At 42.1% G+C, this 27,339-nt stretch overlaps 1 protein-coding gene across 2 annotated transcripts in view; it reads left to right on the top strand.

Annotated features, from left to right (window-relative positions):
- The first annotated feature begins 1,436 nt into the window (after positions 1–1,436).
- The window catches only part of LOC145393014 (nonsense-mediated mRNA decay factor SMG9), a 49,068-nt gene continuing 23,165 nt past the window's right edge, over positions 1,437–27,339 (top strand). For both annotated transcript variants that reach the window (XM_080267335.1, XM_080267334.1), the window contains exons 1-4: positions 1,437–1,563; positions 8,115–8,536; positions 24,888–24,973; positions 27,101–27,299. In XM_080267335.1, coding sequence (XP_080123461.1) covers positions 1,471–1,563; positions 8,115–8,536; positions 24,888–24,973; positions 27,101–27,299 — 800 coding nt within the window. In that variant the 5' untranslated portion in view covers positions 1,437–1,470. The remainder of the gene's footprint in view (positions 1,564–8,114; positions 8,537–24,887; positions 24,974–27,100; positions 27,300–27,339) is intronic.

Genomic DNA, 27,339 nt, shown 5'->3' with positions numbered 1-27,339 from the left:
CGGCCCAACACCCATCCAGAGGCCGAGTAGGATGCCTTTCTCTCTCTCCCCAGAGTAGTTGCAGCTAGAGCAGTTGTGGCGAGGGCCGATTAGTGCCCTGCAGCCAGCCCCCGGATGATGCCCTCTGCTAACGGACTCCATGAGGAAGGGACGCCGCAGGCAGCTCCTGACGGCGGTCTGACCCTGCGGAGACCACAGCCCCCAGACACCCAGGGGCACCCCTAGGACTCCGGGGCGTGACCTCCCCAGCCCCACCCGCAGGTAGCCCTCCTCCAAGAGCAGACGTAGGCAAGCCCGCCTGCTAGCCCTGTTCGGCCTCAGTCCAGAGGGCTGCCTTCCCAGCCGAGGCCCCACCAGGAAAGGCCCTCCCTCCACGTCTGCCAGAAGCCCTGTCCAGACGACATCGCCCCCAGCAGTAGTCTCGTGCCTCCTATATGGGAAGGCACGCCTGACGAGCAACCTATCACACCCGGGCGCCATCTATAAACCGCCCCGACCCCCAACAGCCCTGGCCAGAGTTTATTCGCCTGATTGTGTTCCCTTTAACCTGTCTGTGTATACTACTGTCATTGTACTGTACTGATTGTAACTGAGGCAAAATACGTGTAAGGTTGGTCAGCCGAGTTTTTATGCCCTGTTCATCTTGTTGTGTATTCTAGTTCCGTTCGGAAGAGAACCCCGGCTCAGTCTGAGGACGAGAGGTCGACCAAAGAACACTTAGCATAACAAATGTCTTAGATGTGAGCTGGTTTGCATAAATTCTCTTGTCTGTTCTATTGGGTTTATAAAGTTTTCATAAGGATATACATTTTTGTTTTTATATAGATAATTTGTTCTTTAAGTTACAATGTTTGCCCAGTTCGTGGAATGGGCATTGCATGGTAACATGTTTGCACAGGGCAGATTACTAGGTCATGAACTGGGCAGCGAAACCCATCATCTTGAACTGGGCAGGACAGATCTGCAGCATCTGCTGTCTAATTCGTGAACTGAGCAACTTCTCAAATGTGGCGTAACAGACTACAGTAAATCAACCTCCATAGAGGACGGAGAGGTGGGCTGAGTAAAGTCTCCCTCCTGAAAAGGTAGTTAACTCAGTTATGTTGGTTCATGCCTTATTATCTTTATGTTAATAGTCTAGTGTGATGTAAACCGATGTTATTTAATGTGTCTCCTTAAGTACTGAGCAACTTCACAAATGTGGCATAAAATGTTCGACTACAGACTTAGAGTATAAAGGACGGAGTACAAGACTCAACGAAATCTCCGTCATGAAAGAATCAATTATTATAACAATTCAGTTATATCGGTTTATGCCTTATTTTTATGCTAATAGTCTAGTGTGATGTATACCGATGCTGTTTAACTTAGTTGATCTACTAAAGTGCTACATGATGATTTTCCATTTTCTGTGATTTCTGAACGCAGTGCTGGCCAACATGGCTGCCTTCTAGCAAATGTGGGAGATGAATGCTGGGAAAATATGTGGTGTTAAGGACTATTATGGCCGATGTAGGCGACAAGGCTAAAATCAAGAAGAAAATACGGAAAACATTTCATAAGGTTAGTACTGAATTTGCATGATGAAAGAGCATTGAAGGTGGTGATAGCATTTATTGTGCATTACGTTATCGTCGACCTTCAGGCAGTTTATCATTCTCAGAAAGGAAGGCAGTTAAAGGATCGAGGATAAAATATCTAAGATACCCTCGATCCACATATATACGATTGGGTTTTGCGGGTAAGCATATCGACCAAAGGCTGTCGCTGCTTAAAGTTGAACTACTTCCAACTTCCTCAAACATGCAACACATCATACTTATTTATCGTGGTTATCATAGATGTATTAAAAGTACATAATACATTTTTCCGATTATTGGTACACGTATTTTCGAAATTAGTACAAGGCTATGTTTATAAATTGAGAATAATTTTCAGGTACCATTCATTAAGATAATTCTGCTGTAGGAAAAAAACTGCTTATGAAAATGCAACTTTACAAGCTGCAGCACAATACTGTAGGCCTATCAAACTTAACTAGATGTAGTGTACCATAATCGGGTATGTATTATTAGGCCGTTCAGACTTTCCCTGTAAGACTGTTGGATGGGTTATTTCCAAGGAGGACATTGCCACCTTTTAGATTATTTGTTAGGGGTTTTGACATTAATACGGTCTATGGAAGGGTATAAAGGGGTTTCACATGACATCGTCAGACCTGAAATTCCTTGTCGTGGCAGACAAAAACAAGCGTCCAAATCTGGAAGAATGGTCAGTTTGTGCTGTATCTGTGGCTGTCATGACAGGCATGATTGAAACATGAATACTACCGTACATTCCTGGTTTCTGAAGATATTGGCATTGAGGGAGAAAGCATTAAAGTTCAGTGAGGAGAGATATTTATAGCTGCTTGTTCTTCAGAACCAAAATGAATGTTATTATAGTCACGGCGCCCGACTCTGAGGTCGTCATTATCGTACCCTGGCAACCTACCATTTAAAAGTGCATCCGATTTTGTATCACATTGTGCATGAATATTATTATACATGAACATATTATATAGGAATCACATGTGTGTCATACACGAAATCAGACACACTTTTGAATGGTAGGTTACCAGGGCATGGTATTAACAACCTCAGAGTCGCGTGATGCGACCATAGGAGAGCATGTGAATGTGAATATTCATGGATTGGCAGATTCTTTAGTCATTGATCAATCCACACGTTTAAGGAGTATACTCATTGTTGTTTAAACAAACAGCTGTTAGGTTAACAACCAGTAATGAAGGTAACCCTACCATTGCATTCAGTGCACATTTCCCAGTAAATGGTTGTGGCTAAACATCTCTAACACCTTTGGTAGCTATCTGATTGTAAGCATCAAGACTCCTAGACCTTGTGAGATCACAGGTTGTATAAAGACTAGCTGAGAATATCAGATAATGAAGTCTGGGTAACTTATCCAGAAAGTCATATTCCAGTCACTTCACCAGTTATAAATATTTTAAATATTCCTGAGTAGCTAATGCTTCTTCTGTTCCTGTTGGAAAATCATCATGATAATTGCTTACAAGGAACTCTAAATCAACTGTTCCATGAGTTGACAATTCCAAACATTATAACTTTGAAACTCTTGTTCACTGCCTTTATGTTCTCTCGGTAAATTTTTACAAGTTGCCATTACACCCCTCTGGTTGTGCAGTATATTTTTCTGGTAGTTTTTGATGAGCTTTGTGTGATTTTGACCTAAATTTTTGTTGAAAATGCTTCATTTTGCCTCTTTTCCAATCATGAACTTTGGATGAGGAGATGAAATGAAGCATTTTTGACAGAAAACGAAGGCAAAAATCAATCAAATCGCATCAAAAACCACCATAAAAATATACTGCACAACTGGTTAACCTAACCAAACAGACCTAACCTAACCGACAGAAAACAATGGCAAAAATCACTCAAATCGCATCAAAAGCCACCAGAAAAATATACTGAACAACTGGTTAACCTAACCTTACCTAACCTGCCGCAGTGGAATGCTTCCCATAGAGATATGATGGTCCAGGTTGTGCAGTATATTTTTCTGGTGGTTTTTGATGTGATTTGAGTGATTTTTGCCTTCAATTTCTGTCAAGAATGCTTCATTTCACCTCCTCATCCAGTCAGAGTTCATGATTGGAAAAGAGGCAAAATGAAGCATTTCCGACAAAACCGGTCAAAATCACTCAAATCTCATCAAAAATTACCAGAACAAATACACCTTGTTTTCTCAAGAACTCAATGGCTTCCTCTGGTTCCGAGTGGAAACAATACCGGGTAACGCTTAAAAAAATCAATATCACACCCGGTGCACAGATCACATCCTACTTCGTCAGAAGCCATAGTGAGAAATATTTGAATTTTCCACCCAGAAGGAATCAAACAGCTCGTTTCAGATTGATTGGTAGAATACCGTACCATCACGTGACCAAAAGTATGCCTATGAGAGGCTGAAACAGACCTAGAAGATGCATGCACAGTAGACGGAAGGAGAAACACCTATGAACGCACGCCTTTTTTTTTTTACACAGACTGGCCAAGTCAAGATCCAAGGTATGGTATTTTGGGAAATTATTATTAAATTCAAAATCTCTGTAAATATCGATTTGCTAATGGGGTTATGGGGGTTCACTAGCATTCTTAAATTTTGTACTACGGTATGTGTTTATGGTGGTAATATCCCCGAACTGCATATTGGCAACTTGTAAAATCTGTTCTCTCTCAGTCTTTGTGGGTAAATTGTCCATGGTCCACTCTGACTTATTTTAACATTCATATTTCATTGCCTCCAGTACCTTTAATAAATTTTTTTTTTTTTTTTTTTTTTTTTGCCAGGCTGAATTAGGTCTACTTTTTTTTTTAGCACAAATGCATCATGTAGTTCAGTGCCATACAGCTACTGGTACTTAGTAAATACAGAGAGGGGGTGATTATTCAATTCTTAGTAGCGTCTGTTTTTGCGTCTAAGCTGTGTATTAATAATCAGACCAAACCAACCCAACTTTAGAGATGTGACCACTGCATTTTTTTTTTTTTTTTTTTTTTTTTTTTTTTTAACCAAGGATCATGTGTGATTTTTTTTCCCCTTTGTTTTCAAGCTTCATTATTTACTGTTTCTATTATAAGTTTTAATAAGTGTTAATAGTGTTTATAAAGCAGTCTGTTTGCAATTGTAATGGTCCTGAAGACAGACTGATGCCATCTTATGTGCTGAAGACAGATGGACACCATATTAGAATGCCATTTCAACACTAATCTTCCTGCAGCAGTACTAATTTATCTAAGCCTTACCCATTTTTTTCCTAACATCCTAACCTCATTTATTCTAGCCTACACATACGTAACCAAATTTACCTAAATCTTGCCAAAATATTTGTAACATATTATAACCTACCCAGTATCAATTTAATCTAATTTTTCATAATCCAGCCTAACCCTTTGTATCCTGACCTAACCTAATTTATCCTGATGTAACCTAACCTAATCCTAACTACCTGGTTTTGGCATTTATAAAGTTATGATGCCATTGTAATGCAGCGTGGGGTCCCTTTATCATTTCTAAAGACCAGCATGCTTGCATTCATGGGCCTCGGTCACCTAATGGCGACTCTCCTTCCTGCTCGATCTCTGGCAGCCTCCCTGTTGAGTCCCTTATCCCTTAGGTCACACCATATGATCTTGTTGTAGGTTTTTTTATTTGCCTCTTGCAACACTGCCTCTAGTGTTTATACAGTACTTCTCTCTTTCCACACCCAGTTGTCATCATCCATCCTCTCAGCATTCCCAAACTATCTCAGTCTACCCCTCCGCGTCACAATGCCAATACACTCAAGTCCCGTCCGTCCTCTCAATTCTTCATTTGCAATCCTAGCCCCTTCATGCCTCACATTCAAGGATGTACACATTCCTGTATCCCATTTATGAATTGTATTTTTCTTGTTTATTGATGGATCCTCTTCACACTTGAAAATGCATTTCAGTACACCTTTGCAGTCTCTCAGTAAATCCAAAGGTCAGTAAATTTATTGGCAGATATTTTAGAGGTGGTCCCTCATCTTGAAGTATACCCCTAACTTATCATAATATTAATGTAAATAGCAGACAGAGCAAGGACCTGTAGAATCTCCCTCCCCGCTGTCTTATTTATTACGGTAAGTATTGTATTGTACTAAATGATGCATTTGCACTTGAAAATTCATTAAAAAAATGCACTTTTCTAAGAGAAAAGTGTGACTTCCTGAGAAAAAGTGCAAAAATCTATCTATCTATTGCCAGACGCCATAATCCCATATGGGATGGCCTCAAACAAATTGCCTGCACGTCGCCCTGTCCCCCGCCATTACACTGCCTTGCTCCCAGCTCACACCCCTCTCTCTCATATACCTCTCCAGTCTATCCCTCCATCTCATCCTTGGCCTCCACCTCACTCACATACACTCTCCTCATCAGTCTCTCACTCTCCATCCTCTCTGCATGGTCAGACCACCTCATTGTGTTTCTTTTAATGCATCCTGTCACATCCACATCCACACCACAATGCTCCTTCACATCCTCATTTGACAGTCTCTCTCTCCATGTGACTTCACATGCTCCTCTCAAATATCTCATTTCCACTGCTTTCACTCTTGACTTCTGTCCTTCCAACAAGGTCCAAGCTTCACTTCCATATGTTAGAGTTGGTATCACAATACTGTCACGTAGTAACTTCTTCACTTCTGTGCTCACTTCCCTGTTTCTTATCACTGCTTTCAAGGAACCAGCAACGTTCTTCCTTGTTGCACCCTTTCAAACACTTCACCCTCCAAACTTCCATCTTTACTCATCACACTACGCAAGTACTTAAACATACACATATTTTCCATTTCCTCATCCAACCTCACTGTCCATTCTCTGACTTCACTTCTCTCAAAGACCATAACTTTACTCTTCCCTACATTCACCTTTAGATTCCGTTTCTTACACACTCTCCCAGACTCATCCACTAAGCCTTACAGCTCCCCTTCGTCTTCACTTAACAACACAGTATCATCTGCAAACAACAATGCAGGGAGTTTCCAGACACTGCTCTCTCTCACCAGGGCCACTCCAATATCCACTACCACTACCCTACCTTGTACAGATTGAACAACCATGGAGACATGACACATCTCTGTTTCAGCCCAGCCTTCAAATAGAAAAATTCACTCAGTTCACTATCCACACTTTCTGTCTGTCTTTAACCCGATGCCCTAATCCCGCAAAGGGTGGCCGCAGACAAAATGCCTCCAAGTCGCTCTGTCACCCACCATTTGACTACCCTCCCCCCAACTCACCCCCCCCCTCCCTCATATAGCTCTCTACTCCATCCCTCCACCTCATCCTCGGTCTATCCCTCCCTCTCCCTCCCTCCTCCTCATCCTCAGTCTACCCCTCCCTCTCCCTCCCTCCACCTCATCCTCAGTCTACCCCTCCCTCTCCCTCCCTCCACCTCACCTACATACACCCTCTTAGTCAGTCTTTCATTCTCCATTCTCTTCACATGTCCAAACCACTTCAGTGTATTTCTCCTAATCTTCTCAGCCACATCCACATCCACCCCACAACGTTCCTTCACTTCTTCATTCGTCAACCTGTCCCTCCACGTCACACCACATGCTCCTCTCAAGTAACTCATTTCCACTGCTCTCACTCTTGACTTGTTCCCCTTTTGCAAGGTCCATGCCTGGCTTCCATACGTCAGGGTAGGGATCACAAAACTATCATGCAGTGACTTCTTAACTTCCATACTCACCTCCCTATTTCTCATCACTGCTTTCAGTGTACCAACAACCTTCCTTCCGTGCTGTACCCTTTCTCGCACTTCATCCCCCAAAGTTCCATCCTTACTCACCACACTACCCAAGTACTTGAATGCACTCACATTCTCCATATCCTCACCATCCAACTATCCACACACACTGCAAAAATAATTTTTGTTATTGTCTAATTTTGCAATGATGACAAGATTATTTAGTTCAAGCAAGGTTATTCACTTGTATATATACCCTAGACACATGTACGCTGTTGTCACATAAAAGAAATAAAAACTTACTGTATTTGTACAAGAAAATTGTCATTTTCCAAGAAAAAATTTGAAAATAATTTTTGTTACACTCTAATTTTGTAGTGATGACAAGATTATTCACATCAAGCAAGGTTTTTCATTTGTATGTATACATTAGACACTTATAGAGTGTTTGTTGTCACATAAAAGATATAAAAACTTATCGTATTTATATAAAAACAACAGGTGCGGACGAAAATATGCTTTTTTTCAAATGCAAACTGTAGTTGCCTGATGTGCCATGATGAATAATTAGTAGGACAACCACAGTCACCTAATGAGGCCAAAGGGTTAAAGCACTAGAATTTTTTGTTGTTGAAAGCTTTAAAGTTTGGTAACATTAGTTGTGTTGAAGTTGTTCTTGTCCAGGCTTGGATAAAGATGATAATGAACATAATAGTCATTGTTACTAAAACTCAGTATTTAATTACTTGCTAAGAATGGTTGCATGGTTGTCAGGCAAATACCTGTATTTAAAATATTCCCTCATTTTTCAGCCTGATCGGGAATTTGAAACTTTCCTGCCAGACAGCATGCGAGCACCAGTTATCCAGGTGTTGGGTAAACCCCCATCTGACCATAAGGGTGGTTTTGCCAGTTACAACCACTATGACCAACCTCAACATCATAACTGGGAGAAGCGTGGGGGACGCTTTCATGATGACTGGGAGAAGAGAGGCAGTTTTGGCAGCAGCAGTGGAATGGGTGGTGTTCTTCGAATTAGTGAAGGTGCCAGGAATGCCATATTTTCTGGAGATGCAGGACGACCACCTGGAAAGGGAGGGGATGGTGATGGTGGTGACGGTGATGGACCACAAAATGCTCCAGTGGTGGCACCCTCCCCAGTCATCCTCTCTCGTGCCCGCAGCAACAGCGAGCAGCGGTCCACATCTCCTAACCCTTCTGTTGGTACTACAAGGTTGGTACTGGTATCATTACATGAAGTCAGTTGTCTTGGGTAATGCATGTAATCAATCACTTTGGAACTGATTGAACTGTATATCTGTTTGTTCATGCTTTGTAGCTACAGAGAGTACAACATAGTACAAGCTCATATCTGAACATGCTGTACTATAGTGTATCTTTTTATAACTGATACAGCACAATATGGGGTTTACAGGTATGGTATGATAGTACAGTATTAGAAATTGCCAGATGAGTATCTTAGTTTTTTGTAGCTATGTTCTGGTCATATGGTTTCCTAGCAGGATCAACAGTTAATTTTTCATATTTTCTCATCCTTGCTACTGATGCCTATTTCTTCTGGTTATCATAGTTGGATTTGGAGTTCTGGAAGGTTGATCTCATATGAATTTTCTTTAGAAGTTTAATTTGTCCAATACAAATTCCTCTTGCATAGTTTTTCCTTATCTCAAAATATGTGTAAGGGAAAGCACAGATGTATGTAAATTGTATGTGGGTGGATTTATGAAATTCCACTCACTTGATGTATTGCTGCTCTCTGGTGATTGCCTTTCCTTTCCTCCCTTCCTTCCTTCCCTGTTTCCTCTTCTAGCCTTCTTGCCTTCATTCTGTCCTCTTCCTTCTGTCTGCAGGTGACTTTACACTTAGTGACGAGCCAAATGGTTTCCTGTACGCCAGGAAACCATTTACTACGCTGGGTTGTAACCATATAACCAATAGTGGTTTAATGGGTAATAAAGGCTCTCCAATCAGATTAAGCTGGTGCAGGTTTATATCCAATGGGTGATTAGGGTTTATTGCTTACATAATACCACTCAGGGATGAGAGGTTGGTCACTCTCATTGTAAATGTCAACACCAACTTGCCTTTCCCCAGGCTCATTTTCTTCTCGTGGGGCAACAGAATGAATGAAAATTAAATGGATGTCAGATCTGAAGTAAAAGAGGGATATGATGGGTGGTGAATGGTTAGGTGGAGTATTTCAGATTTGATGTATGCAGATGATGCCATCTTGGTTGATTATAGTGAACAAGAGTGTTGGATGCCCTCCTTTGGTGGCAGTGGTGTAACCAGGTGACTCTTTTGCATGGATATACAAATGTCCCTCAAATCTCTGTCTCCACCAAAAAAAAGAGGCTGGTTGTCTACTAGAGAAGGACATATTCAGCCAGCAATCTACATGTTTCATATCCAGATGAGCCTTGGGCCACAACAACATTGTGAACAGGAACATTGCATTCTGGTCCAGTTTTGTGATAGTTGGTCATTCCATGAAATGTCAACCTTTAATGTCAGTCTCAGAATTGATCAAAAATATGAAAATTATATATAGTATAATTTTAAAGCTTATACATTGAATTTTATGAATCTGGATGAAAAAGTTTCTAAACTCTTTAGTGAGAATGAGGCATTACAAAATGTTGTACCTTGTCAGTTAAGAAAAATTCATGCTAAAATTAGTGATTTTCTTATCATCATTGACTCTAGTATGTGTTTGTTGGGAATGCTGTCATTAGTTTTTATTGAAACAGCATCGATTTGAGTTGTAATTGTTACTACAGTTGTTTACATATACTTTATGGTCAGACTGCGGCACGACCTTAAAGTGGAAGTACTGGACTTCAGGAGTAAGGTGTGTGACTTTTTTTTAACATTTTTCCCATGCACAGCTTACAAATTGGAGAAAATGAACATGTCTATCTATTGCCAGACGCCACAATCCCGTAAGGGGTGGCCATTTGACTTTGAGTTATTTGTTTTATGGGGAGGGGCACTAATCCTCCACCAACCCACTTGTTGACACGTAGGGAGCACGTATGGTTTGGTTATATGGTTACCACCCAGCGTAGTAAATGGTTTCTTGGCTTATAGGAAACCATTTGGCTTGTCACTCAATGTAAAGCCACCTGTAAAGGAAAGAAAAGCAATAAGAAGTGACAGGAAAGATGGGAGGAATATTAAGAGAGGAGGGCAGACACAGAAAAAGAATGATAAAGGCTAAGGAAGAAGTAGGCAGCTTTACTGTACATCAAGTGAGTGAACATAACTTTATATTATAAATAGGCATCCTAGTACTGTACCTTACCAGTGTAGCCCTGTGATATCTTGTATGAGACTCAGGTAAACCATATGCATTGTCACACACGTTACATGCATAGCACGAGGAACGTTACCGGAAAAAGACGTACTGTTTCTCATGCACAGCTTTAAATAAGAAATTGTTGCTGTTACACTGAATTCAGGGAGAGATGGGTGGGTACAATGGGAAGGCTGGATGGGTTGATGTCATGAATGTCATTGTTGGGTGAGCAGGGTGGGTGGCATTCGTGGGTGGGCAAGATGGGTCTTGAGAATGTGTTGGTCAGCTGTGTGTGTGGTGACACAATGGGTCGCCAGGGTGGCTGAGAAGATTGTGTGGCTGGGGTGCTCTGTGTGAGTGGTTGGGTTGGTGGGTTGGGTAGTAGCAGTACAGTAAAACTTTGATATAATGGACTTCAGTTGACCGGAATTTGCTTTGACATATTTATCAGTGTACAGTACAGTATTATTATATATATTATACCAGTTGATTATTGTAGTGAAGGTATAATACAATACAGTACTGCAGGGTAGTGAGAACAGTTTAAAAACCATGGGTGCATACCGGACTAATGTCTGATACAGCATATCGGAAAATGTCCGGGTTAGCAAGGGGAAGTCTGTATGTCACTTTTATCGGAATTTTGCATTTTCTGGAGTGACTTGGGCCCCAATTAGTCTGTTATAGTGAGGTCTTACTGTAGTTGTTCCCTAGGCAGTGTGGCTGAACAGCCCCGAGTCCCTAAGGAAGGCCACGGTGGGTTGGGTTGTTGGATTGGAGAATTGGGTGGATGGGTGGGTTCAGAGTGGGTAGGTGTGCTGGGTGGCAATGTTAGATGAGCTTGGTGGGTGGCATTCATGGGTGGGCAGGCTGGGTGGCCGAGATCGATGTGCTTGGTGGGCCGCACAGGTGGCTGGGAAGGGCAAGTGTGGGATGGGTTGAGTGAGCAGGTGGATATGTGGCTTCCCACATGACAGGGCAGGAGTGGGACTTTTAGGGCCAGTGGTCATATAAGTTGTCACTGTTAGTTAGGTTTTAGTACATCATTTAGAAGACAGTTAAATATTTGGAATAAAATTCTGTATAGTGAGGTCATTCTATTGTAGTCTGCCAAAACCTCAGTGTAATTATTTCTCACTGAGCCAAAGGTGGATGTATACTCATAATAATACATGTAATAGTAGAATAAGTTATACTAATACTCTACATGCAGCAAAACGTGAGAGAGAGCGAAGCCTCAGATCTCCAATCCATCTCCCTAACAAATCGGTGGTTTTGTGGGGGTAAGGAGGGGGAGTTGGGGGGTGGACGTGTGCGATTAACCTGCCCTCTGTTGGCAGACTACCCTGACCTTACTAGTGTTCATTGCTATACTGATTCATTATAGTCCACAATCAAGAAGTTGTCTAAACCTTATGAACTGCAGTCATGGAGTCAGTGCCTGAAGTGGGCATGATCAAAGTCCATTACCTTAGAATGAGGGACATCGACAGAATGGGTCATACTCAGCTCTATTTCCCTGACAATCCAGACAGAGATGAGATAGCAGAGGACATGGTTGTGCAGGCTTTGCCAACTCCTAATGTATCAAGAATGGTATGTACATTCAATGGGGTGACCTTTTCCTCCTCAATCAACTAGTCTTTGTTGATGTCACGTTGCTGAAGTCACTTAAAAAGGAATTTTCTTCTGGTTAGTTCATTCATTCATTCATCATCTAATACGGTGTTGCCTCTTGAGGTGCATAGGAGCCCAAGGTTAGGTATGTTGGTCCTGACATTTAAGATGAGAGTGACCAGCCTCACTCATCCCTGAGTGGCATTTCGTGAGCAGTAAACCCCAACCACCCCTTGGATATAAACTTGCACTGACTCGATCCGATTTGAGCACCTAAATTGCCCACTAAACCACCAGGTGCCATGATTTGTTATATGGTTACCACCCAGCATAGTAAATGGTTTCCTGGTGTACAGGAAACCATTTGGGTTGTCACTCAGTGTAGAGTCACCCGTAGACAGAAGAAAGAGGAAAGCATGAAGGAAGGAAAGACAGAATAGGAAGGAAGGAAGAGAGGAATGGGCAAGCACCCAAGGGCAGCACTTCATAAAGTAAGTGGATGGTGAGCACCCCTATCAACCACTTTCTGGTTAGTTTATTATGTAAATTTCACATCAGTATGCATTTTCTTTATGTTTGTGATACTTACAATTACTGTAACCATAATAAGAGTTGATTGTGTAATCATATTTCAATAAAAATCACACGTGTAATGTTTCTCGCTTTTTCGTTAACGTGTCTTGCGGTCACATTTACCTTAACAGCACATCAGTTATTAGCAATAATCAAATTTGCTGGGTATGATTATGATCCTTATCTAATGTGACATATTACTGATATCAAGCACTCTTTGATTGAACCAGTCAGATCACAGACATATTGAGATTACTTACTCCAAGTTCAAGAGGGGATAGCATTCCAGTAACGTTCCTCATGCAAATAGGATCCTGTATTATGGTTGTATAGAGAGAAAGTGACTTGTAATGTTATGTGCTGATGCATGATCTGTAAGAGATTTGACATGGTGAAAGAGTTTAGCTACTTTAGTGCAGTAATAGAAAGAAAGAGGCTGCTAAATGTGTAAGGGAAGTAGAAAGTATAGTGGCTTAAGAAAAATAGGTAATGGATGCAGTAACAACCTTGATGCGACCTAGTAGACCACGTGTGGAGGCTTCAAGAAGATTGCATTAAGGTGTTTTAGTGCCTGCACAAACATCAGTATGTGGCTTGGGAATGGCATGTGTGTAAAATGTCCAGAGTGAGAGTAGTAGGAAGGAGTAGACTGTAGCACCAGTCGAGCAGGGCAGTACTCCCGAGGTGGATGGAAAGCTGATGACAGGGAGTGCTGGAGCTCCCGTTTCATCAGCCCTCAGGACTAGTTCCTGACCATCCCCCTTTGCTGAACTTTTTCAGTGTCTCAGTTACACAGAGAGTAGACCAGCATGCTCTCCAGTACAAATTTCTCTAACTATCTACACCAAACTACATGCACAGTACACACTACACTTCCTATTCAAAATTCAACTAAAATGGCGTCTCATCACCAAGCCTCGGAGTCCCCAGGGGGGGGGACCATAAATGCCCCCACCATCCGCCCCTCTCCCGGTGACGACTCGAGATGCCTGGAACCACTGTCTGACTCTCTTCTTCTTCATTTCTGCAACATTCGCGGCCTTTCCTCTAACTTTCGCTCTGTTGAGCACCACCTCTCCTCCTCTAAACCTCACCTTCTTTTTCTAACTGAGACTCAGCTGTCTGAGGCAACTGACAGCAAACCCTTTTCTGTATCCCCCTACTTTCTCTATACTCATTTCAAAGCCAAAGGTGGCTGTTGTGTATATATACGCAACGACTTATCTTGCTCTCGTGTTCCTGAACTCGATTCTTCTGAATTCTCTACACTCTCGCTTCGGCTTTCCTGTCATTCTCTGACTAAATATATCTGTGCTGTTTACTTATCCCCTAATTCTACTGACTATCAAAAATTCTTTGACTGTCTTACTTCTACAATGGAACACATTCTATCCATTTCTCCTTTCTCTGAAATCTCCATTCTAGGAGATTTCAATGTTCACCACCACCTTTGGCTCTCCTCTCCTTTCACTGATCCACCTGGTGAACAGGCCTGCATCTTTTCTATCCTTAATGACCTAGAGCAGCTTGTACAGCACCCTACCCGTATCCCTGACCGCCTTGGAGAGAGCTCCAACATACTTGACCTCTTCCTCACAACTAATCCTTCTGCTTACTCTGTTAATCTTTTCTCTCCGTTGGACTCCTCCGATCACAACCTTATTACCTTAACCTGTCCTATCACTCCGGTACGGCCTGTGGACCCTCCAGGGAAACGTCGTCTGTGGCATTTTGGAGCCGCGGACTGGGAGGCCCTCAGGCAGTACTTTTGATTTTCCCTGGAATGATTATTGCTTCCATGGCCGGGAGCCATCTGAGTGTGCCTTGCGCATTACGGAGGTTATTCTCTCGGGCATGGAAGCATACATTCCTTTCTCATATCCTTTGACTAACGCAAGAAAGCCTTGGTATAATCACGCTTTTTCTAATGCTGTCTGCAACAAGGAGAGGGCCTACAAAAGGTACCGGAGCCAACCCACCCTTGAATCACATCATCTTTACGTTTCTGCCCTGAATCGTGCTAAGTCTGTTCTTCGCTCTACTAAAATAATTTCATCCATACTAAATGCTCTCAACTCTCCAACTCGAATTCTTCCCGCTCCTTCTGGCACCTTGCCAAAAATCTTTCTAACAACTTTACCTCATCATCCTTCCCTCCTCTTTTCCACTCTGATGGTTCTGTAGCTATTTCTTCTACTGATAAAGCAGATCTCTTCGCACAGACTTTCTCCTCCAATTCCACCTTAGACGATTCCGGTGCTGTTCCTCCATCACTTCCCCTTTCTGACTTCCTCATAGCTGACATTAAATTTTCTTCAGTTGATGTATTTTCTGCCATCACTGGCCTCGGTACTAACAAGGCATATGGGCCTGATGGGGTCCCTCCTGTTGTTCTCAAGAACTGTGCTTCTGTGCTTACACCCTGCCTAGGCAAACTCTTTCGCCTTTGTCTGTCAACTTGTACCTTTCCTTCGTGCTGGAAGTTTGCTCTCATTCAGCCAGTCCCAAAGAAGGGTGACCACTCCCAACCCTCCAACTATCGTCCAATTGCCTTAACATCCTGTATTTCAAAAGTTTTCGAGTCAATTCTCAGTAGAAAAATTTTAAGGCATCTTTCCTATCACAACCTTCTTTCCGATCGTCAGTACGGGTTCTGTCAGGGACGCTCCACTGGTGATCTTCTCACCTACCTTTCAGACTCCTGGTCATCCTCCTTTCAGGACTTTGGCTAAAGCTTTTCCATTGCACTTGACATCTGAAAGGCTTTCGATCGAGTGTGGCATAAATCTTTAATTTCCAAACTGCCCTCCTACGGTTTCTATCCTTCTATCTGTGCCTTCATCGCTAGCTTCCTTTCTGGTCGTTCTATAGCCGCTGTTGTAGACGGCCATTGTTCTTCTCCTAGATCTATCAACAGTGGTGTTCCTCAGGGCTCTGTCCTATCACCAACTCTCTTCCTTTTATTCATCAATGATCTTCTAAGCTGTACATCAAACCCTATCCACTCATACGCTGATGACTCCACCCTTCACTTTTCCATTCGGTTCCTGCAATGCCCATCTCAACAGTTACTTCAACAAACAAGGGATGAAGCCATGGCACACCTAATGTATGACTTGGCTCGTTTCTTGACTGGGGTTAAAATAATATGGTGGTTTTTAATGCATCTAAGACTCAGTTCTTACACCTATCAACCCGACAAAATCTTCCACAGGTATACCCACTAATGTTTAATAATATTCAGCTTAATCCTGCATCATCCTTGAACATGCTTGGGGTTTCATTTACTCGGGACTTATCTTGGAAAGATCATATTACATCTCTTGTAAAATATGCTTCCAAGAGATTGGGTGTGCTAAGCTGACTCCTCTCTTTCTTTACCCCTGCACAATTGTTGACTCTATACAGGGGTTTTATCCACCCCTGTGTGGAGTACAACTCTCATGTGTGGGGAGGCTCCCCACATACAGCTCTTCTCAATAGGGTGGAGTCAAAGGCTTTTCGTCTCATTAACTCTCCTCCTCTTACTGACTCCCCTCAACCTCTGTCTCTTTGCCGCACTGTTGCATCTTTATCTCTTTTCTATCGCTACTTTAATGGTCACTGCTCCTCTGAACTGTCTGCTTGCATTCCTCCACCTCTACGACGGGCGCGTAGCACCCGTCTGGCAGCAAACTCTCATCCCTTTTCTGTCCAACTCTTTAATGCAAGAGTTAACCGTTACTCCCAGTCTTTCATTTATGCAACAGGTCAGCTCTGGAACTGTCTCCCTCTGTCTGTATTTCCTGCTGCCTATGATCTCCAGTCTTTCAAACGCAGTGTGTCCAGGCATCTCAAAATGATCGGATCTTGAATTTGGCTCTCTATTGTATTTTGTTTTTCTCTTGGAGGGAACTGTTACTGCGGGCTCATGGCCTTTGGTTCCTTCTTCCTCGCATAAAAAAAAAAAAGTTCTAACTAATGACATGCTTTTATATTTTATTTTTGCTACTTTCAGAGGACTTTATTCAGTTAGGGAGAAGAATTTTGAACAGGAGAGGTTAAATATATTCGTCAGTAACCCTTTCACAGCTAGATGTTCACCCTAAATTGAATGAAATAATCTAGTGGGGGGGGCGCTTACCATCCACTCACTCAATGTAGTGCTGCTGTCGGGTGCCTGCCCTTTTCTCTCCTTCATCATTCTCTCCTTCCATCCTCTTCTGTCTTCCTTTCCTTCATTCTTTCCTTGTCCTTCTGTCTACAGGTAACTTTACACTCCCTCTTCTGTCTTTCTTTCCTTCATTCTTTCCTCTTCCTTCTGCCTGTGGATGACTGTACACTGAGTGACAAGCCAAATGGTATCCTGTATACCAGGAAACCATTTACTACGCTGGGTGGTAACCATATAACCAAATTTTGGCGCCTGGTGGTTTACCTATCTATCTATCTATTGCCAGACGCCTCAATCCCGTTCGGGGTGGCCACAAACAAATCGCCTCCACGTCGCCCTGTCCCCCGCCATTTCACTGCCCCGCTCCCAACTCACCCCCCCCCTCTCTCATATATCTCTCCACCCCATCCCTCCATCTCATCCTCGGCCTCCCCCTCCCTCTTCCCCCCTCCACCTCACTCATATACACTCTCTTCGTCAGTCTTTCACCCTCCATCCTCTCCACATTGCCAAACCTATCTATCTATTGCCAGATGCCATAATCCCGTAAGGGGTGACCATTTGACTCAAAGTTATTGGTTTTACAGGGAGAGGCACTAACCCTCCACCAACCCACTTGTTGACACGTAGGGAGCACGTATCCTCCTAACGCTTCCTATCACATCCACATCCACACCATAACGCTCCTTTATATTCTCATTTGTCAGCCTGTCTCTCCATGTGACTCCACAGGCTCCTCTTAACTAACTCATTTCCACTGCTCTCACTCTTGACTTGTGTCCTTCCAGCAACGTCCAAGCTTCACTTCCATACGTTAGAGTTGGTATCACAATACTGTCATGTAGTAACTTTTTCACTTCCATGCTCACTTCCCTGCTTCATATCACTGCTTTCAGGGAACCAACAACCTTTCTTCCCTGCTATACCCTTTCAAGCACTTCACCCTCCAAACCTCCATCCTTACTCATCACACTACCCAAGTACTTAAACGTACTCACATTTTCCAATTCCTCACCATCCAACCTCGCTGTACATTCATTGACTTCACCTTTCTCAGAGACCATCACTTTACTCTTCCCTACATTCACCTTTAGATTCCGTTTCTTACACACTCTCCCAAACTCATCCACCAAGCCTTGCAGCTCTCCTTCGTCTTCACTCAACAACACAGGTTCATCTGCAAACAACAGTACAGGGAGTTTCCAAACACTACCCTGTCTCACCAGGGCCACTCCAACATCCACTACCCTACCTTGTACCTCTTTTATTACCCCATCCATGTACAGATTGAACAACCATGGAGACATGACACATCCCTGTTTCAACCCAACCTTCAAAGAGAAAAATTCACTCAGTTCACCATCCACACGCACTGCAGGCTTAGCACCATCATGCATACTCTTCACAGCATTCAACAACTTCCCATCTACTCCATATATTCTTAATACTTTCCACAATCCTTGTCTATCCACCCTGTCATATGCTTTCTCCAAATCCATGAAAGCCGCATACAGCTTTTTTCCCTTCTCAAGAAACTTTTCCACTAAAGATCTAAGAATGAATATCTGATCTACACAACCTCTTCCCTTGCTAAAGCCTGCTAGTTCTTCTCCAACTAATTTCTCTGTTCTTTCTGTAACTCTGTCAATAAGTATCCTACCATACACTTTTCCTATTATACTAAGAAGACAGATGCCCCCATGATTACCAGACACTTCTTTTTCCCCTTTTCCTTTGTACAAGGGAATAATTATACCTGACTTCCAATCCTCCGGGACTATACCTTCCTCCCAGACCAATCTGCACATTTTCCACACCCATTCTACTACTATCTCTCCCCCATACTTCAGCATTTCACCACACACTCCATCAATTCCTGGGGCTTTCCCCAATTTAACTTTCTTCATTGCTTCCACAACTTCTATCCTACTGATTTCTTCCTGTCTTCTCACCTCCCTCCTCCTCCCAGCCATTCCCCAGCCACATACACACATTACTTCCATCCTCTGTGTTCAACAATTCCTTAGTGTTCTCTCCATCTTCTCGCTTTTTCTCCCTTTTCCACTAGTAATCTACCATTTTTATCTTTCACTCTCCTGCTAACTTCACTTCCACCCTGTCTTACTCTTTTCACCTCTTTCCAGAACATTTTCTTAGTCCCTCCACTTTACACTCAAGTTCCTTCCAAATTCCTCATCCGCTCTCTTCTTAAGGGAGTATCACACGGTACCTGAAATCATGGTTTGCCGACGAAACCGTGGTAGCCGCCGAGGATTCTGTCGGCAAAACTCGATCCCATTCAAATCCATTCCCGTTGACGGAACCAAGAACAAAACGTTTTCTCTGGAAGAAGAGAGGCTATACTGCAGTACATATATTGTTTATTTTTTAAATGTTATAATTCCCTCCTAGAGAGCCTATTACTTTTCATTATATATATATTATCAATTATGAAAGCTTAAATAACCTCTTATATCGTGCACGGATGAAATAACGATGTTGATAATTCAGTTGTTTACATTGGGGAGCGGATACAACACACCACGCTGGGTGAGGGAGTACTGTACATATCTCGCTTTTCATTTCAGCATTGGAGATACGATGGCATCCGGGCAGATGGTATGGAGAAGGGCTGCAGAAATTGCCCTCATTGAAAAAATAAGGCCATTCCCTTGTCTTTGGGATCACAAGAATCCCATGTTTCACACAAAAAACTTTAAAAGCCACTTGCTGCCCTCCTCTCCTCTCATCAATCATTCTCGGCTCCACAGCCGTCTCCTCGTGGTTTTGGCCGCCGCCGCTTTTTTCTCCTCCTCTTCCTTCTCAAGTGCTATCACTGCAAGAGCCAGTGCAGCAATCACTCTTCCCTCAGCCATGTTGCACCTGATGCATGAGCGTAGCTAGGACAGACTACGGCATGTTTGTTTACATTTTTGCCGACCGTCGGCGGCGTTCGAGGAACGTGTGTGATAGAGTTTGTGCCTGGTTCCAGCAAAACAGGAACGCGTTCCGTTGGCAGACCGTGATTTCAGGTACCGTGTGATAGGCCCTTTACTCCCTCTTACTAATCTTTTTACCTCTCTCTTTCTTTCTACATATAACTCTCTCTTCCGCCTCTCAACTTCTTCCATGCCCCTATTTCTCATCCATTCATTGTATGCTTTCTTCTTTTGTGCCACAGCCTGTCTCACCTCTTCATTCCACCACGCTGTTCCTTGCACACCCCTCCGTCTTCTCTTAATCCCACACACCACATCACATGCTGCACATATTTCTTCTGTAAATATCCTGCACACACCTTCCACGTCCCCCATCTGCTCCAATTCGTATTTGCCCAATCGTTCCTCCACTTCTCTCTTATACTCTGCCTTTTTCTCATCCTCTTGTAACCTTTCCACTCTCCTTACAAATACTCCTTCTTCCCATCCCTCCCTTCTTCTATTTCTCCATCCTAATTGGACCTTGATTCTGGCCACCACCAAGTAATGGTGGTTTAGTGAGTAATTATTGTGCTCCAGTCAGATTGAGCCAGTGAAGATTTATATCCAAGGGGTGGTTGGGGTTGATTGCTCATGTAATGCCACTCAAAGATGAGTGAGGCTGGTCACTCTCATCTTAAATGTCGGGACCAACTGCCTACCCACAGGCTTCTACGCTCCTAATGGGGCAATGTAGGATTGGATGATGGATGGATGGTACCCTTATTAAAATGAAAAATTCTTCCTTGGATTGAAGGGGTTAGAGAATGTGTGTTGGTTGCATAGACTGAATAGGATGAAAATCAAATAGTTTGTGAAAGATATGAAATAAAGAAATCTAGTGAGGAAAAGGTTGATGTTATAGTTAGAGAGAATGTATGTAAGGTCATGAAAAGAGTGTATGTGTATACATATATATATATATATACAATATGAGGTAGGTAGCAACTGGTGGTGAGGTTGTGGCTCGGTGTTCAGTTCTCTTGAAAAACTGGAGAATTGAAGACTGCTTGGTGGCATATTTCTTTTCATCATAGATTTGACGATAACAGGACACAGCATCCTCAATTCCCCTGTACACTTTGGCAAACCTCTTTGCATTTGGGTCCTGATCTTCAAATGCAGCCATTGCTTTTTCTAGGAAGTCGAAAGCATTTGCCATTTCCTTAAACTGTCTTAGCAGTTCTACCTCATCACTCTTTTCATCATTTTCCATTTGTTTTCCTAGGTATAGCAAGTCTTCATTACTCAGCTCTTGATCATGTGGATCAATAAGTTCATGTACATCACTCTCGTCTATGTCCAGATTTAAATCGTTTCTAATTTTCACACGGTTGCGCTTGACCTCATTTATACTGTCTTCATCAAATCCTTTAAAGCCATTTACGAGGTTAGGGCACACTTTTTTCCACACTCCGTTCATATTTGTCTCAGTCACTTCAGCCCAACATTCTCCAATATTTTTACCTGCATTATAGATGGTGAAATCTTTCCAGAATTCTTTGAATGTTACTTTACCATTTTCTGTTGCTAGTATTGCCTGTGTGAATGTTTTTCTCAGGTAGTAAGCCTTGAATGCTCTTATAACACCTTGGTCCATGGATTGTAGGATTGATGTTGTGTTTGGTGGCATAAACACAACTTTTACATTAGGGTGCAACTCTGTCAGGCTCGAAGGATGACCAGGAGCATTATCAATAATGAGAAGAGCTTTGAATGGCAGATTCTTTATAGCACAATACCGTTCAATTTCCAGCACGAAACAGTTTGAAAACCAGTCAATGAAAATTGCATTCGTCGCCCAAGCCTTTAAATTACTTTTCCAATAAACTGGTAGGCTAGCTTTAAGGATCCCCGTAAGAGCTCTTGGATTTTCTGAGTGGTACACGAGCAGCGGTTTAAATTTGAAATCACCTGCACAGTTTCCCCCCAAAAGTAGCATTAGGCGCTCTTTGGATGCTTTGTGACCTGGCATGGTTTTTTCTTCTTTAGCAGTGTAGGTTCTGTTAGGCATTCGTTTCCAGTTTAGTCCCGTTTCATCAACATTAAAAATAAGTTCTGGAATGTAGCCTTCCTTCTCAGTCAACTTCTCCAACTCTTTAACGAATGTTTTTGCTGCTTCGTCATCTGCACTGGCTGCTTCTTCAAAAATTCTTCTGCTGGTTAGGTTAGCTCGAGCCCTGAAATGAGTAAACCAACCTTTTGATGCCACAAATGTCTCGTTGGTCTCACTTTCCTCACTTTTTTCTTTCTTAAGGTCTTGGTAGAGTGTGCATGCTTTTTCACAGATTAACTGTTCACTCAGAGGCATGCACCGTTGATCATTGTCCTCAATCCACAGCATTAGCATACGTTCCATCTCAATCAACAGTCCCGATCTTTGCTTGGTAATCACAGTTGATTGCATGGAAGTTGCACCTTTAACGTGAGTCAAGATACGTTCCTTGTCTTTGAGGATGGTAGCTACCATAATATGGCTCATCCTTAGCGCACGTCCGATTGCTGATGCCTTTTCTCCCTTCTCATTATGCTTAATAATATTGACTTTTTCACGTAATGTGATGGTCTTGCGTTTCTTGGAGTCGTTATGGTCACTAGGAAGCTGTCTCTTAGGCATCATGGAATCAGGATGGTGAAAAACAAACACAAGAAAATGACGGTATCACTGTATCAGGCAGTGGTAGCAGTGAGGCTGAGAGCGATTGTTGGTAGTCAAGCGTGAGGCGGGAAAACTCCAGATACATCTCGCAGTACACAGCAACACTTTAAAACCCGCGCTTTACGTATTTTTTCTTTATTTTCCAATATTTTAAAATTTCCTCTCACGTATCGACTGTCGTAACCTTGAATTGACGTGTCGATACTGACATAAACCGGTACCTTACTGAACAGTATATATATATATATATATATATATATATATATATATTATACTGTATATATGTACCATATGTTTGTGGTAGGTGGGGGAGCTTACCAAAATTATTGAAAATGTAAAATATGTTTCTATTGCTGAAACTAGGTGCAAGAGTCAGCATGAGAAAAGAAAAAAAAATGGTGAGAGTTGACAAACACAGGCAGATCGTGGGAGGGAAATTACCGCATTAAAATCAGGACAAAGGCTAGGGAGGGAGGAAGGTGGAGGTGGGGTGGGGGATCTCCGGTGGTAATGAGGGGGAATGAGACACACTCCCAATGTGGGGAAGGTGGTGTGGGGGTATTATGACAGGAGAAAACACACACAAAGTTATCATAGCGGGAAATTTGTCACGTCATTCGATATAAAAGGAAAGTGGAAGAGGAGGGGACTCGAGGGGGGGGGGGAGTGGGCATGAGACACCCCTCATAGAATTAGATGTGGTTCTGGTGATTTGTTTGGGTGGGAGGGGACAGAGCAGGCTGTATCCAATCAGCCAGAGGTAGGTGGAGAAGTGGGTGGAGGGGGTACCCCCACAGACCTGGTAAAGGGGCAGAATCTTCCTTTCCGCCACCTCATCTCCTAGTTCTGATTGAGTAATAATAATAATAATATTAATAATAATCTGGCCTTCTGTATCTCAGAAGCGCCAGTTCTTCCTTTGGGAGTTCACTAGTTCTCGACACCATACATTATTTTTACGGTTACAAGAATTGTGACATTTCTCGTATATAATACAAGCTACAGTACATCATACATATATGAAAGTGGCAATAATTAAACCCTATAATCATCTGTCATAGTACCTCTCTTCAGATCATAGCATTTTGAAAAAGGAAAAGCTTTCAGCTGTCTCTTAAAAGATTCAACAGAAGAGAATTGTCTTATGGTCAGTGGCAATCTGTTATTTAATCTAGGGGCCCTATGCACAAAAGAACGATCAGAGAAAAATGACTGGTGAATGGCTCCTGGCTCGTCAAGACGCAAGGAATCATCTTGACTGCGTAACATCACACCCGGGCGTGCCGATGGGAGTTCTAACAATTCAGCCAGATACTTCAGTTCACCCAACTTAAAAACCTTGAATGTAGGAACCATCTACGTCATAAAAGGGGTTGGCTTAGTGATGGCAGTTTTTGATAGACCTTTTACGATCGTCAGGGATATGACTCTACTTGGCAAACTTGCAAACTGATGATCGTCAGTTATAGTACTTTAGGGATTAAGGAGACTTTCTTATTACAGGAAGGAAAAATTATATTCTGCATGTGTGAGACATTTAATGCTTTATTGTAATGAAACTTGGGCATTAGAGGAAGATAATGTGTGTAAACTGAGTGTAAAAACAGTGAGGATTGCTTGATGAATTTGTAGTGCTTCCCTAACTGACAGAAGTGCAAATAGCAGAATTGCAAATGAGCATCTGAGAGATTGGCTGAGAGTTGAAAGCATTGGTGTTGTGATGCATGGCCTAGATATGTGGTTCAGACATAGGAGGATGGTGGAGGATGAAATTTGGATGAAAAGATCTATGAACGTGAATGCAGAAGGTAGACTGCCAAGAGGTAACCCTAAGAATACTTGGGATTAAGTCCCACAAAATGACTGGTGTTCATTGATTGAATGGAGATGCTATTGGAGATTGTGTAGCATTGGGGGCCACCATCAGTTGAACAAGATTGACACATATAAGCATGTGTCAGCCAAGAGATATTGTTAGATTGTTGTCTTACTTTTGTGGTTTCTCATTCATTGTTGAGTTGGAGCCAGAACTTACAAGGCATGAATGACAGTGTTGTCTGTTTCACCAGGTGTGCTTTTTGATAGGTCTCATACTTTTGTGCTTATACTTTCATTCTTTTTTTGGACCTTATTATACCTCATCTTTTTTTTGTAGAGCTCTAGGTAGGATGATGATAGTATAATTTTTTTTTTTTTTTTTTTTTTTTTTTTTTTTTAGCTGATGAGGAAAATATGCTTTATTTAAGTGTGATATAAAAGTTCTATGGATGTCACTTACTATTACAGGAAGGATTCATCATCAAATGTGAACTCCAATGCAACATCTGGTGGGCAGCAGTATCATATTGCTTCAAAGCCTCTTATGATGGAAGGTGAGTGATGTTTAGAAAATAAAAATATTGTTGCTTCATTGCTTTAGTATGGTATTTTGGTTAGGCCTTTGGCTGTATTAATTTTCTGTCTGGTGTATAAACCATCAAATGCTAGTCAGAATTAAATACTTGAGTTCTAACATTGCAGTGGACAGGGTAGAGAGATTGTTTTCAGTCCTTTGCCATTTAGGTCTCTTCCCTGCTGAGTTAAATCAACCAGAGTTAGCAAGGGTGAACCATATCATTAGTCAAAAGATGGTACTAGGCAGTTTAATTCAACTTGGGGGAGACCTTAAATGTATACTGTACTATACTGTACAAATCATTAAAGTATATATAAATGCAAGAAGTAAAATTGGAGTTATGGAGGTTGTAAGAGGGCTGCATGAATATGTGTGAGGGCAAAAATTAGTTATTAATAATTAATGTTAGAGTTATTTAAGAGGAGCCTGTGGAGTCACATGGAGAAATAGGTTGACAAATGAGGATATGAAGGAGCGTTGTGGTGTGGATGTGGATGTGATAGGAAGCGTTAGGAGGAATACACTGAGGTGGTTTGGCCATGTGGAGAGGATGGAGTGTGAAAGACTGACAAAGAGAGTGTATGTGAGTAAGGTGGAGGGGGGGGGGAGGGGAGGCCGAGGATGAGATGGAGGGATGGGATGGAGAGGTATACGAGAGAGGGGGATGTGAGTTGGGAACAGGGCAGTGAAATGGCAGGGGACAGGGTGACGTGGAGGCGATTTGTTTGTGGCCACCCCAAACGGGATTGAAGCATCTGGCAATAGATAGATAGATAGAGAATTTTATATGGCATGAGTCTGAAAAAATTAGTAAAGGGCAAAAATTAATAATTGTTTGTGAGAATTTTGTATGGCATGAGTCTGAAAAGTTAAGAGTGGAAGTGGGGCTGTTGTGGAATGTACTGTGTAGTGTGCATAAAGTGTATGGGTTAAGAAAAAGGAATTCACAGAATAATTTATGTAAGGGAAACCTGTTGATAATAGAGTAGAAGTTATGGAGAGAATGAATACAGATGGAAAGGTGAAACAGTTATATGTGAGTTAATTTAAAGGTGGGAGATACTGAACACCAAGAAGAAAGTAGAAGAAAGGAAGGTGTAGAAGTTATGTGAGAAGGAATTGATGAGGGACTGAGATGGTTCATTGAAGAATACAGTATGTGGTGATGCACATGATGGGCTCATTTCCTTTATTTTGATACTATACAGAATTAGTCTGTCTGGAAGACATCCACAAAATGCCTCTGTATTAAAAAAAAAAAAAAGTATAGGTACAACCCTCATCATGCAATGATTGCTAACAACAACAAAGGACTGAATTCTACAGCTAAACTAAACTTAGTCTGTCAAATTTCAGTATATCCCCCAGTGACCACTTCTTTTACTAGTGTCCCATATAGATCATGGAAATCAGTTTGCTGGGCCCCTACTTTATTCTCACTGTTTTTGTGTAAAGTTGTTTTGCCTAACGTGGCTAAGTTACCAAAATAACAGCTTCTACAAAGTGTGGTGTGTGCCTTTGTGAGAAGGGGTGGAGGAACCAAGAACTTTGAAAAACAGTAGTCAAACATTAACTTTATTAGGGAATATAATTATGAGGCTGGAATTATGTGATACAGTACTTTGGTAATGTTGCTTGTTTCATAAACAGTTCTAAGATGAGACACTTTTCCTTCTTTTACACTTCTTTTACAAGTGAAGATAGACTATCTCTCTATCTATCTATTGCCAGATGCTGTAATCCCATAAGGGGTGGGCATTCGACTTTTAGTTATTTGTTTTCCGGGAAGGGGCACTAACGCTCCACCAACCCACTTGTTGACACGTAGGGAGTACGTATGGTTTGGTTACATGGTTACCACCCAGCATTGTAAATGGTTTATTGGCTTACAGAAACCATTTGGCTTGTCACTCAATGCAAAACCACTTGTAAAGGAAAGAAAACCAATAAGAAGTGACAGGAAAGATGGGAGAAATAGGAAGAGAGGAGGGCAGGCACAGAAAAAGAATGATAAAGACTAAGGAAGAAGTAGGCAGCACTACATCAAGTGATTGGATGATGGTCACCATAGACAGTACTAATATATTTATGTGCATTTGTACAGCATCCTTGAACCCAGAGCGTGTAATGAAGGGAGCAATGCGGCTGGTGGATGAAAGTCTGAGCCTGTGTGAGGACCTGGGCTCATACCTACTGGACCAGAGCAACTTCTTGGTGGTGGCTGTGGTGGGAATGCAAGGTGTTGGCAAGTCCACCCTTGCATCACTTCTTATTGACCCAGAGCTGGATTTCCACAAGCCCAGGTGAGAGGGTTGTATGTTAATATGCTGTACTTTTCACAGG

This window comes from Coenobita brevimanus, chromosome 23 (genome assembly GCF_032717465.1).
Source record: "Coenobita brevimanus isolate Jiangsu-jjx chromosome 23, ASM3271746v2, whole genome shotgun sequence".
Classification (NCBI taxonomy): domain Eukaryota; kingdom Metazoa; phylum Arthropoda; class Malacostraca; order Decapoda; family Coenobitidae; genus Coenobita; species Coenobita brevimanus.
Note: the sequence above shows the minus strand (reverse complement) of the source record. Positions and strands in the feature narration are given on the sequence as shown.